Source organism: Pagrus major, chromosome 22, assembly GCF_040436345.1.
Source record: "Pagrus major chromosome 22, Pma_NU_1.0".
Lineage (NCBI taxonomy): Eukaryota > Metazoa > Chordata > Actinopteri > Spariformes > Sparidae > Pagrus > Pagrus major.
Genome location: NC_133236.1, coordinates 14,490,015 through 14,505,021, shown reverse-complemented (window position 1 = coordinate 14,505,021; position 15,007 = coordinate 14,490,015). Strand labels below are relative to the sequence as shown.

General features: G+C 41.3%; 1 protein-coding gene across 3 annotated transcripts in view; it reads right to left on the bottom strand.

Moving 5' to 3' along the window:
- Positions 1-252: 252 nt before the first annotated feature.
- Positions 253-15,007, bottom strand: part of sipa1l1 (signal-induced proliferation-associated 1 like 1) — an 88,395-nt gene continuing 73,640 nt past the window's right edge. For 2 of the 3 annotated variants that reach the window (XM_073493544.1, XM_073493545.1), the window contains exons 19-27: positions 14,624-14,721; positions 13,843-14,330; positions 11,341-11,532; positions 10,015-10,183; positions 9,225-9,459; positions 8,799-8,966; positions 8,507-8,618; positions 6,823-6,901; positions 253-4,493 (exon numbers count right to left, since the gene is read on the bottom strand). In XM_073493544.1, coding sequence (XP_073349645.1) covers positions 4,350-4,493; positions 6,823-6,901; positions 8,507-8,618; positions 8,799-8,966; positions 9,225-9,459; positions 10,015-10,183; positions 11,341-11,532; positions 13,843-14,330; positions 14,624-14,721 — 1,685 coding nt within the window. In that variant the 3' untranslated portion in view covers positions 253-4,349. The remainder of the gene's footprint in view (positions 4,494-6,822; positions 6,902-8,506; positions 8,619-8,798; positions 8,967-9,224; positions 9,460-10,014; positions 10,184-11,340; positions 11,533-13,842; positions 14,331-14,623; positions 14,722-15,007) is intronic. The other variant, XM_073493546.1, reaches the window with a different exon arrangement.

Sequence of the window (15,007 nt, the reverse complement as noted above, 5' to 3'; positions counted from 1 at the left end):
GCCATCTTGAATCTGTTCAATAAAACATGCTGCTAGAGGTTAGTTTTACAGGTTCCATGTTGTATACAATAGATTTTTCAGTTAATTACTGATCATGTTGATGATTTTAAGATCTCAAAAACTAGTTTATCAAATATCTATATACATGTATAGATATAATATATAAAAATGGTGAGCTACGGTCAAGAGAGAGATCAAGAGATCAACACAATTCAAAGGGAAAAGCAGAAACACAAACAACAGCACCACAAGTCGATACGGCATTTATTTATTTCAGAAACTTTAATACTGTGATCACTGCAAATGTCTTTTTCATACCTTTACATTTTACAAAGACAATGGATCCGGGATGTAAACAGTATCTTTAATCCTGTTAAAACTTGGTCCTATTGAAACGGTGTGCTTTATCTCCGGTCAGAGCTGATCGCTTCACTGTTCAGTTTGTTCTTCCAACACAGCTGTGTAAGCTTTGTGAAACCTTCCTGCCCCGCTGCAATCACTGACCTCCCACGCACGCTGTGTTCGACTGACAACCAACATCCCTTCAGTACAATCAACATGCACCCACTTCTCGTCTGATCAGTGATGCTTAAGGAAAAGAAGGGTGAAGCGAATAAAGTGGAGCACCTTCCTCTGTTTGTCAGGAACTGCACTGGCAGGAAAACTACGGAGCAACATCTAGACAAGATTGCACAGGAGTGGATGTCCTTACCCTTCTTATCCAATAACCTGTAAACACAATCTTTTTTTTATAAAACACTGTGCAAAGGTTCTTAAAAATAAAAGATATTACAAAATGGAACATTTGAACATCTGAACATTTCCCATGTCCTTCTGAAAAGCACCAGAAAACAAAAGCCGAGGAAAGAAAGAAACTATCTGCACAGTAAAACAACTCAACATTCACACTGGAGTAACTGGACTGGTGTGTGTGTGTGTGTGTGTGTGTGTGTGTGTGTGTGTCTGTATGTGTGCGTGCGTGTGTGTTTGAATTAGGTTGATAACTGTATCTAACATCCAACTTGATGCACACTTTTAAAGATGCGAGCAAAACATCTGCACTGCACAGCTTGTCATTTTGGCCATACTTCATTTGAAATACAAAAAACTAGAGCACTTTCCATGTACAATAAAACATTAGTCATGATTTAAGCATCGACAAACAATTTACAGTCAAAACTTCCTGGATCGGGAGCATTTCTGCCTCTAAGACTTGTATTTTGTGTATATTCTGCGGACTTCACATTATTGGATGAATACTAGACTGCTTTTTACAACTGGCCAAGATGTTAAAGGATGAGTTCACCCAAAAATCTGAATTCCGTCATTATCTGCTCACTCTCATGCTGATGGAAAGTCAAGTGAAGTTTCGTAGTCCTCAAAACATTTCTGGAGCTTCACAGCAAAACAGCGTTGCAGCATTCTCCTGAACAACTGATGTAGGTGGGAACTTGTTTTAAATCATGAAAAAACAACTGAAATACTTAATCCAAGTCTACGGAAGCCTCAGGGAACACTGCAACGCTGTTTTGCTGTGAAGCCCCAGAAATATTTTGTGAATTAGGAAACTTCAACTGACTTTCCACCTGCATGCAGGGTTAAGTAGATAATGACTGCATTTTCATGTTTGGGTGAACTTCTCCTTTAAACTGTTAAAAAACAACCAAATCATCTCACCAAGAAAAACACTTCAGCTGACTGACTGCTCACTGTGTGCTGTTACCGTCCATACAGACTGACAAGAGATTCTTAAAACAGAACCAAAACCTGTACATCTTTTTTTTAAGAGTCCACTCATCTCACTGCAAGACTGCAGAGCTGAATGTCAGATATAGTAAACATCACATTTATTTAGGCTTGTTTAGATTCTCTTTACATTCAGACCGGGTGCCGTTTTGTGCAGTACACTGCAGGGTTTTAATTGCATCATTTTAAGATGCAAATTTTACTTGAAGAGATTCAAAAACTGCGAGCGTTTTTTTCATCAAAAAGGACAGGGGAATTAAGGCTCACACCATGTACAAACGCTGAAGTTAGCGACCTGAAGTAACCCCGATACTCTTGTAGTCGTGTCGGCTTTGTGGCTCCCGCCTGTGTCGTGATTAGCTTTTTGTTATTTGGGTGAATTTTTCTTGCAATAAACTCTTATTACGAGGGGCCAGCTGCACTGAAAGATATACTGCATGAAACTGGATGCAAAAGGCACGCACACAGACAAGTATTCACACACTTGTTCACACACTCTCGTCCCTGCATTGGAAGGCCGGCCAGCCTGGTTGTGTTTAGTACAAGTATTCATACGGACAAGAGAGAAAGGCTGAAGCAGCAGATTTCCCAGCACAAACACAACAGTGAGTATGAAGCTGATTAGCATAAGTGTGTAAGGTGAATGTGTGTGTGTAGTTATTTTTCAGGATGAAGAAGAGCCTTTCCCCTTTCATGTGTTCCCCAGGTGCTGTTTCAAAGGCACGTCCCTGCTCTGCCTGGGAGTAAATGACCAAAATAAGTGACTAGTGTAGGCACGGCTGGATAGACTGATGTACATTCACACGACGACAACACACACACACACACACACACACACACACACACACACACACACTGCCACTTGGTACTGCAGCTCCCTCTTATCATGGGAATTTAAATCTAAAGACAGGTAACTTTTGTCAGATTACTTTCTCAAAAGATCCTCACATTCCCGACAAACACTGAACCTGAGGAAAAACTACAGATGTTCAAAGTTAACACACATATTCACCCACATACATACACCTAAAGTCTGCTCCCTTTATCAAAATAAATCAACCTTTTGATTGTCTCTCAGAGCTGGCTTGTGATTTTCCTTACTGTGTTCTTTGTTTTGTGTGGCCTCCCCGGTCGATGTCTGGCTGATTGCTGAAGAGGAAAAATACAGAGTGACTGGCAGCACATTTAATAATCATGACAATTTCCACTGGTCACCACTAGAGGGCACTGTAAGCAACACGACAGCAGGCTCGGGCACCACAAAATACAACATAATACAGAATAAAAAGCATATAGTCAGGCTTTAGCCAGAATTAAGAAAGAAAGCCATTTAAATAATATAGCTAGTGACCTTTTTCTTGAGGAACTAAACACTGATGTCAGTTGTACTGTACGAATAGAACAACTTATTTATTGGAATTATAATACAAGGAAATAAATTAACCTGGGGGGAAAAAAACCTTCACTTTTCCCTTCCCGAAAAAATGTCTGTCATTTATCATCAGCTGGCTCTGTGTTCCCGACAGTGGACTGGTAAGCGGAGTCCTCCCTTTCTCCTCTCCCAAAGCAAGATGTTCACTGCTTTTACAGCAGACGGAGGACTGGTGTCGTCTCCATTTAACTTTCTTTTCCCACATCTTTCCAGTGCAAACTCTCCCTTTTTTGGTGAGAGACCGGCGTCCTGACTTCTTCCTATTGCTTTTAAGACACATACAATTGGGATGGACCAAAGCACTCTGGATTATCAGTCATGTTTTTATGGCACCACATGCCGATGGCTTATAAATATACTCCTTTGTCAGGTGTTGGTTTGTGCTGTAGAGACAGACAGGATGCTGTAATCCAGATCTGAGTGACAGAGGAGAAGAAATGGAAAAAAAAACAAAAAAACAAAAAACTGTACAAATCCAAGTTTCCTTCCAGTTCAGAGGCAGATCGACCTGCTTCCATGTTAGTAAGCAGACACTAAATTTCTTCACTCTCCATTTACATGTGAAGGAAATGTGAACCCCCTCCTGTGTCCGGTGTTGTGGTGGCTTCAGATTCATTCTGTGCTTGTGTGCGTACCTGTCTGACTTTGCGTGGCATTTTCAGAGACGTGGATGTCTCTGCTACCTTCTGCTGTGGTCGCTGTGATTTGGCACCTTTCAGAGAAGCTGGGCAACATTGGAGAAAAGTATTTGAAAATTCAAGGCCAGATATTTATGGTAGGTTGTCCTTAAAAAGACAAAAGGCGGGGGAAGAGGCAAAACTAGCTTCTCTTCAGAAAGAGCTTCCTCTTTGTTGGCAATTTTGCGAAAAAGATATTGGCCCTGCAAGATGAGCGAAAGATTGATTCCGAAAATCTCTCATGGTCCCGTTGGAGAGTAGAGGTCAGTCCTTCATAATCTGATAAACGACACCCAATTGTCTTGAGTCTCATCCTGAGAAGATCATCAGAGGGTCTGCGGGGACTGGTCGACAATATTTGAAGCCAATAGAAGATGTTCGGAGGGTTCAACAACAAGCCTTTCACGTCAGTCTTTGTCGATCCCCCCTGCCTCTCCGTCCAGACTGTGTGTGCTTATGTGTGTGTGCGTGTGTGTGAGTTGAATGTGTGCAGGTCAGTTCATGTCGATGGTGTTGAAGACCCACTCGGTAAACTTCTTGAGCTTAGCAGCTGAGGTTTGGGACTCCTCCTGCAGCCTCTGGTTGTCCTCCCACAGCCTCTTGATCTGAGCCTGAAGTCTTACCTTCTCCTCACGCTCCTGTAAAGAGAAAAGGTCGGATTAAATTAATAAATTAAACCAGTCAGTGAGCATTTTACTTTGGCAGAAAAGTAATGGAATGAGTGTCTTATAATTACAAGAACAAAATCACTAAACAGCACCAAACAACTCTCTGTATAAATATAATCAACTCTGTTTGTTTTTTACACAAACATCTCAGGCCTGCAGACAGTGAGTCACAACTTAACAGGACTGAAGGGCTTTGTGGGTACATTTTAACAGTTGACATTTTGAATCTGCCAAAAGCACTAGCTGGGTGCATGAGCACTAATATCTGGACAGATAAAAAACAACAACACTCAGACTATGGAGAGTTTGGCTTGGTGCTGTCAATCAGCTGCAAACTGATTGCTACTGGCTTGAGGGTTGTTGAGGCATATTAGTTTTCCTGGTGTCAATTTTTTTCTCCTGCTACTTTAAAAATAAGAACTGCAGACAGCTTAACACTCCCCAGTATTTCACAGGCAGCAGAGAATTTACTAGGAATTGCGTAAGAAATAAATCTCAACCAGAGCGCAGCATTTTTGTGGGTGAAAACTCTTCACTGTTTAAAGGTCAGACTCGTTAACAGGCCTGCAACTAGCAGCTCAAAACTACATCTTTTAAAAGGGACAGAGGAGTACAGCAGCAGAGGAGCTTTAAGCTTCCTGTTCCGTCAGCTAAGAACAAGGAAATGGAGCAGCTGCTAATGATCAGCAAAACTGATGATGATTTTAGAAGTAGAATTTGATGTGAATATGGTTACAACTCTGCCTGTTGACATGCAGGTGTTGTGGACAAGTTACTTTGTTTTCCTAAGGGTCTTTGAAGGTACCAGAGGAGAAAGTTGCAGCAACCAGCCAGATTTGGAGCACCTGTGGTTTGTCTGATTTTATTTATTTTTTCTCACATCTTACTTTCCTCACACTCTTTATATCACTTTTATACTTCTGATATTACTAGACTATTGTGTCCATTCACAAAATTTGTCATGGCCTAGGAGCCAAGTTATGACAATATGGATCCATCCAGCCTGGATTAGGCTGGAGCTAGTGGCATAATGGTGTGAGGAATGTTTTCTGTAAGCAAATTGGGAAATGTACTCCCAAGTTAACATCACTAGCTAGCTAATCCTTGTTTCTGACCTTCCTCCGCCAAAATCTTTTGTTTATCAAACTGATTTGAGTATAAAGGATACTTTTAGGAGCAGATGAACATGATAATTGGAGCATAAGTTTGCTTTAAGGAACCAGACAGAATTAGCTTGGATCAAATGCAACATACACACATGCATCTAAAGCAAAAAAAATGTTGTTTTTGAGCCTTTTGCCTGGGAACACGGGGTATAACTTAAATGTAGACACAAACTGGAACTGTAAAAGTGGATGGAAACCATCTGAGTCAAGTGATTCTAATGAGTTAGAGGTGATGCGAAGGAGTAAAAAATAGTAGTTTGAGTGACTCCAGTGAAATCTGAGTCAGCAGTTAACAGAGCAGAACCAAAACAACAGTGGCAGCTCTCCACTGCTGACTGTGTGTTTTCTATTGAAGACAAAATATTTTATTTACATCCACTATATGCAAATTAACTAAAGCCTTTCATTTTTCATCCCTACAGGCACTTGAATAGAGAAAAGGGGAGCCAGAAAATTGTCTTTGAGCACAACAAAGAGTCGAGGATGTAAACCACACATTGCAGTAGGCAATTTGAGTGGGGATGAAGGGTGAAGCCATTCCCTTGTTAGTAAAATAACAAAAATATGTCCCCCTTGAGAAACTGCCATTCCTCTCCATTGCCCTGAGGTCACTATTAGGTGGGACACATTCTGGGTCCAGACCCAGATGCCGTAAATTATCATTAAACTTTAACACAGCATTTATATTTAACTGCCTTTACAGCACTGGTTTAGTGGCCCAGGAAACTCACAGACTAATTCCAAGCATTGTAAATCATCTGATGTGATCTACTCAGACAATCAAATCTGTGGATAATAAGCATTGTGACCCAAGTCAGAGTCGGACACACACGCGCACGCGCGCACACGCACACACACACACACACATACACATACACACACATATCGAGGACTTATTCCCATGGGCAGTTCAAAATAAGTGTGTCTCATATATAAGACTGTGGTGATTATTAAAATCAGGCACTACTAGACAAATAAAAGAGAATCTTTTGAACAAACATACCCACTTAAAGACATTATAATGTTCCAGACCTCTTCTCTACATGGACATGTTTGAATTTCAATTTTCTGACAAATTCACAAAACGCTTACTGTCTAAATGTATGTGCACATGTTTGTGTTTACTCTCCCACCTTCTTCAGATCCTCCTGGAGCATCTTCACCATGGCCTCCAGCTTAGTTACCTTCCTCTCCAGCCCTATGTGACCCTCACTGTGGAAAAGAAACAAACACATGCGATTAATAGGCATTGTTAATACACTTAGTAATAGAGAATGGAAAATCAAGTTTAGTTATATTCGACCTCAAAACTCGCTGCAGAACCTTGAGAGAGCACAGTTTATACTGCATGCCCTCGACCACACTACCCATTGTCTTACTGCTCTATATGTACATTTGTTCTCTGTGCCTGTGCATGGGTTTATGTTCACCTCAGAATTAGAGTCAGAATCTGAATCAGGTTTACTGCTCAGTAGGTTTTGGTCTTGGGGTTTTTCTTTATGTGCATAATGTTAAACATAGTAAGTAAAACACATAAAGAAAGATAAAATGCGGGTTTTGCAAGTCAGGAAGCATAAATAGAAAATAGACTTGTATATATCAGTGTAAAATATATTAAAAAGTAACCACCGTAACATTGTCACTGGCCTCCATGCAGCTTTCTACTGTTCCCTGTTTGTGGCATGTTTGTGATGTCAAATGTGACACACAAGGAAGAAAGAAAGAAACGTTTACAGGCAATGGAAGTCGGAAGGAGTCAATTGCCCATATTGCTAATTTGGTGTAAAAAATTGTATAATCTGACCCCAAAGAGCATAATCCGTGTATCATTCGTTCATTCGTTTTTCAAAATAAAACCAAAAATAAGAAAACGAAAAAACAATTCCTTTTCTCAGTATTCGTTTCCTAAACTAAAATGAAAAAACGGATAACGACTCGTTTTTTTCAGTTTTCGATTTTATGCTCAAATGAATAATGGAAAAAACGGATAACGAGCGTTTCCCGTTTCATGTTTTATCCCATTTTGATCTGAAAAAAGTTCAATGAGCCGGAAGCGGAAGTGACCGTCTCTGTCTCTGTACTGCGAGGGCGCGCAAAACAAAAATAATGGCAGGACTTGAGGATCATGCAGATATAATTGGACAGCTTTTTGAGGATGGTAAAACGCATGCCGAGATTTCTACCACGCTCTGGTAACGTCAGAGAATTGACTGGCTCTGCTAACGTTAGCTTTGCTCCAGGCCACTTCCGGGTGACGGTAATTTCCGGTGTAGGTACCAAATGCTTGCAACATGAAACGGGAAACGCTCGTTATCCGTTTTTTCCATTATTCATTTGAGCATAAAATCGAAAACTGAAAAAAACGAGTCGTTATCCGTTTTTTCATTTTAGTTTAGGAAACGAATACTGAGAAAAGGAATTGTTTTTTCGTTTTCTTATTTTTGGTTTTATTTTGAAAAACGAATGAACGAATGATACACGGATTGAGCATGAATATATAATACAAATTAAAGTAAAAAAAACCCTGAGCAAACATTAATTGATTAAGTGTCTTATGTAGCAGTAGTTAACTATGATAAGCTTTACAGATGAGGTAGTGAACTATATTTTTTTTCACAAAGTAAAGCAACAGTCTCACTTTTACTTTTTCCCTAGTGGTTGCAAAGATGATAAAGCTGAAGTCCTGAGGCCACTTGTGTTCCCTGCATATTCTTGCGTGAGAACCTTTTCTGGCCATGTATCACATTCTCTGTCAGACATTAATAGTGCATGATGTGTAGGAAAAAAATTATAAAGAGTATAGGCGTACGGTGTTACCTCGATGAGGGCCGTGACAATGGAACAGGCTGCAGCTCTATGTGTGGTTGCTGGGGACTGGAGGCGCCGCTGCTTCGGTGGTTTGCATCTCCAAAGACAAAACTTCTCTGGACTGGAAGACGAGAGACATGGAAATGGACTGACTCAACCTTAATGCCAATTTGATGTTATTTTTACCTTTATTTCAGGGGTCATAACACACAGAATTTCTTAAAGTCAAGCACTTATTTTAGCGAAGATAAACCACATGAAAGGAGAGACGCGTGCACTTCCGATTGATATCTGATAATACCGTAATGTGTGTTTCTTTCTGTCTCAAAGGTATTAGCAACGTCCACCAGGTGTGTCCATTCCAGGTTGTCCCTGTCTGAAGATGGCAGAGGCATCAGCTCCGGAGGGAGGGGTCCACGATGACGCTCGACCAAATCCACCAATGATGTGTCAGACGCCGAAAGATCACCTATGAACCAGAATTAAGTTTGAGAAAGAAGTGAATGTAAAATTAATTTCCAACACTGTTTCTATGACTATTATGTGTTTTAAATCAAAAGGGCAGGAGATACACTTGTGTAACTTGAGCCAAATCAACTCACATGACTCATTGTGGATGTACGTTCCTGTTCACTCCACGAATAAAACGATGACACAATATACAGAACCATGGCTACAAAAAGTAGAGTAGATAAATAGAACCTAATAACATTACTGTCGATCTTACCGTGGAGCTTGACTCCCAGCTTATAGGAGGGTCGTCGGAGGGGAACACCACGTGTGGTGGGTGAGCGTGGGAGGGTGGAGCAGCTGAAGAGAACATCAGCACCGAGTGCCGGTTCAGCCACTGTGTCGCTCAGGCAAGGAAGGCGCTGTCCACGATAGATACTCTCATCTGACAGGGTACGATGGAGGGAGCGACGGTGGCTGGGAGGCTGGCCTGGTGGAGATTTCTGTCCGTGCTGCACAGGAGTCGTGGTTGGAAGTGATAAAGAAGTGTTATTGTAAATATTGCTAAAACACAGGATCTGTTTCAGGTGCATGCTCAATACCCAAACCAACATCGTTGCCTAAATGCTCCATTTTACATGTCCACACAGATGCACAGTGCAGACTTTTTAAAAAATAGGCACTTCAGAAGAAAAAAAAAAGTTCTGTAAAATATCTGTATAAATGCAGAAAAGGCCTCAATTGCTAAGAGCAATTTAGATTCACTTACCATTTGCCAGATATTTTTAATGCAATAATTACAAATAGATGTTGTCATTTATTGCCTGAGGATGCACATTCAGAGGGTATTGTGTCGAGAGCAGAATTCTAATTATTTGATTTAGCCTTGTCCAACCAGGCTTTATCTAGCAAGCTTTAAATGAGGATACCAGTATTGCATAATGTGTTACTCAACAGAAAGACTCACTGAAATCTAAAAGCTGTAGGAACCTTGCCAGCAGCAGTTCATGGATTTTAAGATATCTATATTCTTCTGACAAGATTGACAAACATGCCTGCAAATTCACCTTTTCCTTATGTCTGCGTGGTGGTGGAGGGCTGTCTGGGGTGCTGTGTCTCTTCACATCTTCCTCCATAGTAGATTTGGCATGAGGCTGGGGCGAGTGCATGTCACGAAGAGAGGGCCTGGCTGCTGGGGTTGGTACAACCTCCACTCCTCCTTCTCCTGGTGACTTCCTAAAAAAACACACAGACAGAAGAAGATTAAAGAACCACAATCATGAGATAAATAATGCATGCAGCTCTATCAATGTCGCTATAGTGTAATAATAACACTGGTAGGTGATACAAATTTGTGGTCATTCAGCTTCCACAATACAGCCTTTCATTGACATGTTGCATTCAGTTAATGATCACTGTTAAAGCTTTAGTGTAATATCTTCTTCAACCACAAGGGGGTAATCAAGTAATACACATATCATTACAACCAAAAGGCATTAATAGAAAAGTACAGTGGGTGGACAAGTATTGGGATCAACTCTTTATACAGCAGCTTTACAATAAATACAATCATGATAAAGCTAGTAATGCTCTTTTTTGAGACACCCCAATATATAAACTGAATGATAAAATGAACTTCTAAAGGAAGCAATATAAAACCAATCATACCGCACTACCAGGTAGAAAAACTCCTGTGTTACCTAGCTTACATACAAATTCTTCTTTTTTCATGATGTTATTTCAATGTGTATACATCTCATTCATCTAAAACGCATGTTTAAAGCTTTGATATTATTACAACAAGTGCACTAATGTTAGGTCGGAGACCTTGTCTGGTTACAGATTACAGAAAATTACATCTTGAGTTTACTGAAAACTAGCACTTAGTCTAACTGGGATTGATTTGTTATATCAACGATTCTAGGAAAGCAACATGGTACATAAAATGAGCAGAGCAAAAACTAGGTCAGAACATTTTGTTTAACTATATCTTAAAATGTTACAGTTAAGGCTGGAAATGACAAGAGAAACAGAAAAATGTTTGCCAATTTCACATATCTCTGAAATGCAAATTAACCGCCAGTTGCCTAATAAGGAAGTAACCTTTTTTGTTAGCGTGATGTCACAGTAATTCAGTGAATAGGTATACTGCTAGAAAACCACACCGACCAGCACCAGCCAGGACCAAATCACTGGAGAAAATGAATGTTTAGATGACATAGTTTTGGAGGGCCTATTGCACCTTTGAGCAATGCATTTTAATCCCCACACACTCTGGTGGCATCATTAATACCATACAACTTAAAGGATGTGTATAACTGTGTGCAGTTTAAATACACCGTTGGACCTGGAACCACAATGAATGATCAACTTTATTTTTTCCTAATCCTTACTTGCGTGTGTCTCCAAAGTCGACAGAATTAATGGTGGAACCGGGCTTCCTCCAGCCAATCAGGTACTTGGACTGAGCTCCCTGGCGGGGGTAGAAGCTCTTGGGCCCAGGGGACGCCGAAGACTGGGATGAAGGGGAGGTGGCTGAAGAGGAGGACTCCTCTCTTGGGGAGCTGTGGCCTGAGTGCCTGGCGCTGATGGAGGGAGGAGAAGCAGAGGGGTTACTTCTCTGGCATTGCACTGATGTAAGATATACACAAGTTGCAGCATAATCCTGAGTTTGGAAACCATCTTAAGGCAATGACAGGATTTTTGGAGTGTTTAGAGAGGAGAATCTAAATTTAAGAAATCAAATTTGGTCAAGCATAAATAAGTAATTAAAAGTGCAACATTCTAATCATCTAGGAATTTCTAGGGTGGACATACATTACTGAGATATAGATGGAACATTTTTATCAAAGTATCACCTGCGGTCAAGCCAACCTTGGCAAACTCATTTCAGAGGCCCCTCTCATCCCCCAGCTGCCACTACGCCAGAATACAAATGTGCCTTAAATGCTGGACAGATGATACCCGGGTCATGAACTGTAACTCTATCTGAACGGGTGAATTAAGGCTCGCTCAAATAGGAAGAGAGAGACACTGGAGTTATCTTAGCTCCAGACATGAGAGTTCAGCTGTGAAAAGTTGGACACTTGTTCCAAATTTGAGGCCTAATGTGGAAAGATAAGAGGGAGTTAAAATTACTCCTGCGCTTTGTTTCCTGGAAAGACTTCTTGAGAGGGAGGTGTCTAGTATGTGTTCTTCTTGGGCGAAAAAAATCAGCTTGAGTGATGTGAAATGGAAACATGCTGCACAGATCAGGCAAATACTGCAATGATTACACAGGACAAAGTGGAAGAGGTCAGACTTGAAATCAAAATTGAAATTGGTTAAAGCTGTCAGATGCAACTTTCTTGAGATTTTTTAAAAATGTTTTGCTTTATTCATTATAATTCTGTGCTGATTGAAATGCTCTCACAGCTGTTTGCAACTGGTTTTGAGTGTTTTTAGCATAATTTAGGGTGTATGCTATTGGCTGCGTGGCTTTTGGTCAACTGCTTGTCCAATCAAGGTGACAAAATAAATAAGTATTCCTTTGAAGCGTCTCACTGATTGTGTTTGCCTTCTGCTACAGATGCTGATTCCCTCAACCTCAGGCAAGATTGTGTTTATTTCAGGGTAAACAGCTCTTTAAGATGAAGTGTTTGAGCAAGAACTTGGCGATGTTTGAGTTTGTTATGATACACACAATGTGTTTTGGTGAGAATCACTTATTGTAATCCAAACTTTTTGTTTGAACTCCACAAGATAGAGAGCAAATAGGGATCGAATGATAGGGTTGTTTTCAGGCCAGAGAGCATAACAGATTATTGGTAGTCACGGAGGCCAATAACCAATATTTGGAATTTGCTTTTAAAAATGAGAGTCTTGGGGCGAGCAAAGGAGCCAAAAAAACCCTTCGCATCAGATGGCAAAGCAAATCCGCATATTGGCTTTGCCTGGAGTTTAAATTTGGTGAACTTTGACCGGTTCCATACGCCTGCATTTGCGTATATGTCTGATCACGGACTGATCCAATGCTAACCAATCACAATAGTGTTGTGGGCGTGAGACTTCGTGAGACCACAGAGTGGCGATGACAAATAGAGGGAGGCAGCTGTATCAGAGCCAAAGTAGGACATTATATAAATTCATTTATATTATTAGCAATCGAACAAACAAAACACAGACACCTAAAATTAGTAAAATGCTGATTATCAGATCCGATAATGGTCTATCCCCAATACAAAGCACCAGTTCCAAACCTTGTTGGCTTGGAACCCTGAATAGCCAAGCAGTACCAACCCATAACCACTCATCACCGGCCACTAATATTTTTGAAATGTGAGCAGTGACACCAAAGAGTGAACCCCTTCTCAGATAGTGTATTTTAAAAAGTTTTATAGATTTCTAAAGAGCTCAATCATTTTTCTTTTTCGATTAGTCAGAATAATAAAAAAGCAGAAATGTTTCGTGTTAAATGTATTACAACGCACCATTAAGTTGTTATGAAACAGTTTAATTTTAATACATATCCCTCTGTATGACTGAAATAAGCAAACGAGACCATCAGCGAGTAGATATGCTATTTCTGAACAGTTATTATAGTTGTTCTAAATGACTGTCAGTGGGTTGGATTCCGACATATAGGGGTTGGATAAGTCATAAAATTAAAACTTTTCATTGCACAGTGCTGAGAATTACCTGAAGGGTGTCACAGCGGTAAGGTGTGGCACTAAAACAAAGTTTACCTTGTTTAACCCTTGTCCTCTTTCGTCTACAGAGGCCGCCAGAATTAACAAATAATTAAAGTTCCTTGTAGTAGCTTTGACCACTCAGACTGATCTTACGCCAGTACACACTACATCCTCCTCCCTCTCAAACAAACATTTCAGTGTCACCACATAAACACACAGACAGACCTCGAGTGCGATCCAGCTTCACTCAGACTGTACGTGCTGCTGTCTCTAACGAGGAGATGAGTAGGTGGGGTTCGGCCTGTCCCGTCCATACTCCTTTCTGCTGGAGGTCCCGGGGACTCAGCGGCAGCAGGTGATCTCTCCAGCATCCTGCGGCCTCCCTCGGTGGGGCTGTGCCATGGAGACACTGACCGCTCCCTGCTCTCTCTGCCTCCACTGGGAGCCAATAGGGAGGTGGTGCTGCCATGATGAGAATGGGGGTGAGAGTGGTGAGAGGCTCCATAAGAGCTTGTGTCAATGCCGCTGTCGGCTGACGCCCCCTGGAGGTAGCCACCTCCTCCCAGGCCATTGGGCTCAGTTTCCCCCTGGTCACCACTGGAGCCTCCACCCGCTCCCATTTCGTACCATTTATCGCTGTCGCTGTGGCCACCGCTGGAAGCTGTGCTGGATAGAGTATTACTGCTTGAGTGTCCGGAGTAAGGTCCGTCAGACTGCCAGAAGAAACAGGAAGTGGAAGAGCGAGAGGATATGACAGAGGGAGGTTTCCATGTTAGTAAAAACGTCAGTGTTTCAGGAAATAATCAGTCATTTGGCGATGAAAACATCAGTGAATGAACATTACAGAATGCACTTTAAACCGCATACTAACAGAGGTTCAGAAAAAGCGAACAAACAAATCTGGGCCTAAAAATGTGTAAAAAAGAAGGGTTACAGAGCATTTAAATTGTACTGTCAGAGTTCTGATGGTGTAAGTAAACAGTGTAAGAAATATGTACAGTCTGACCTGGCTGCCCTTCTTCGGTGAGATGTGGATGACCTGCTCCTGCCTCTGGATGCGCGGAGCTCCTGAGTAGCCTGGACCAGACTTGGAGGCTGGGGCCTCTGCAAGAAACATTCCAATGAACACAGCTCGGGTTAGTGACAAACACATGCACAGACCCTGCGGGACAAACAAATGATTTGCTGATGATTCAACAGAGAACTTGTTCTCCTCTCCGCTCACTTGTGTGCATTTTGCTACTACAGCACTCATGCTTCCAGGAGGCCCATAGCGCTGACATTGTTTTCATTCTGCATCTGCCGTGTCCATGAACAGAAACACTGATCATTTGTCATCAAAAGCAACGCACATCAAACAGAAATGTGTCCCCAGACAGTCCCTGCTGGC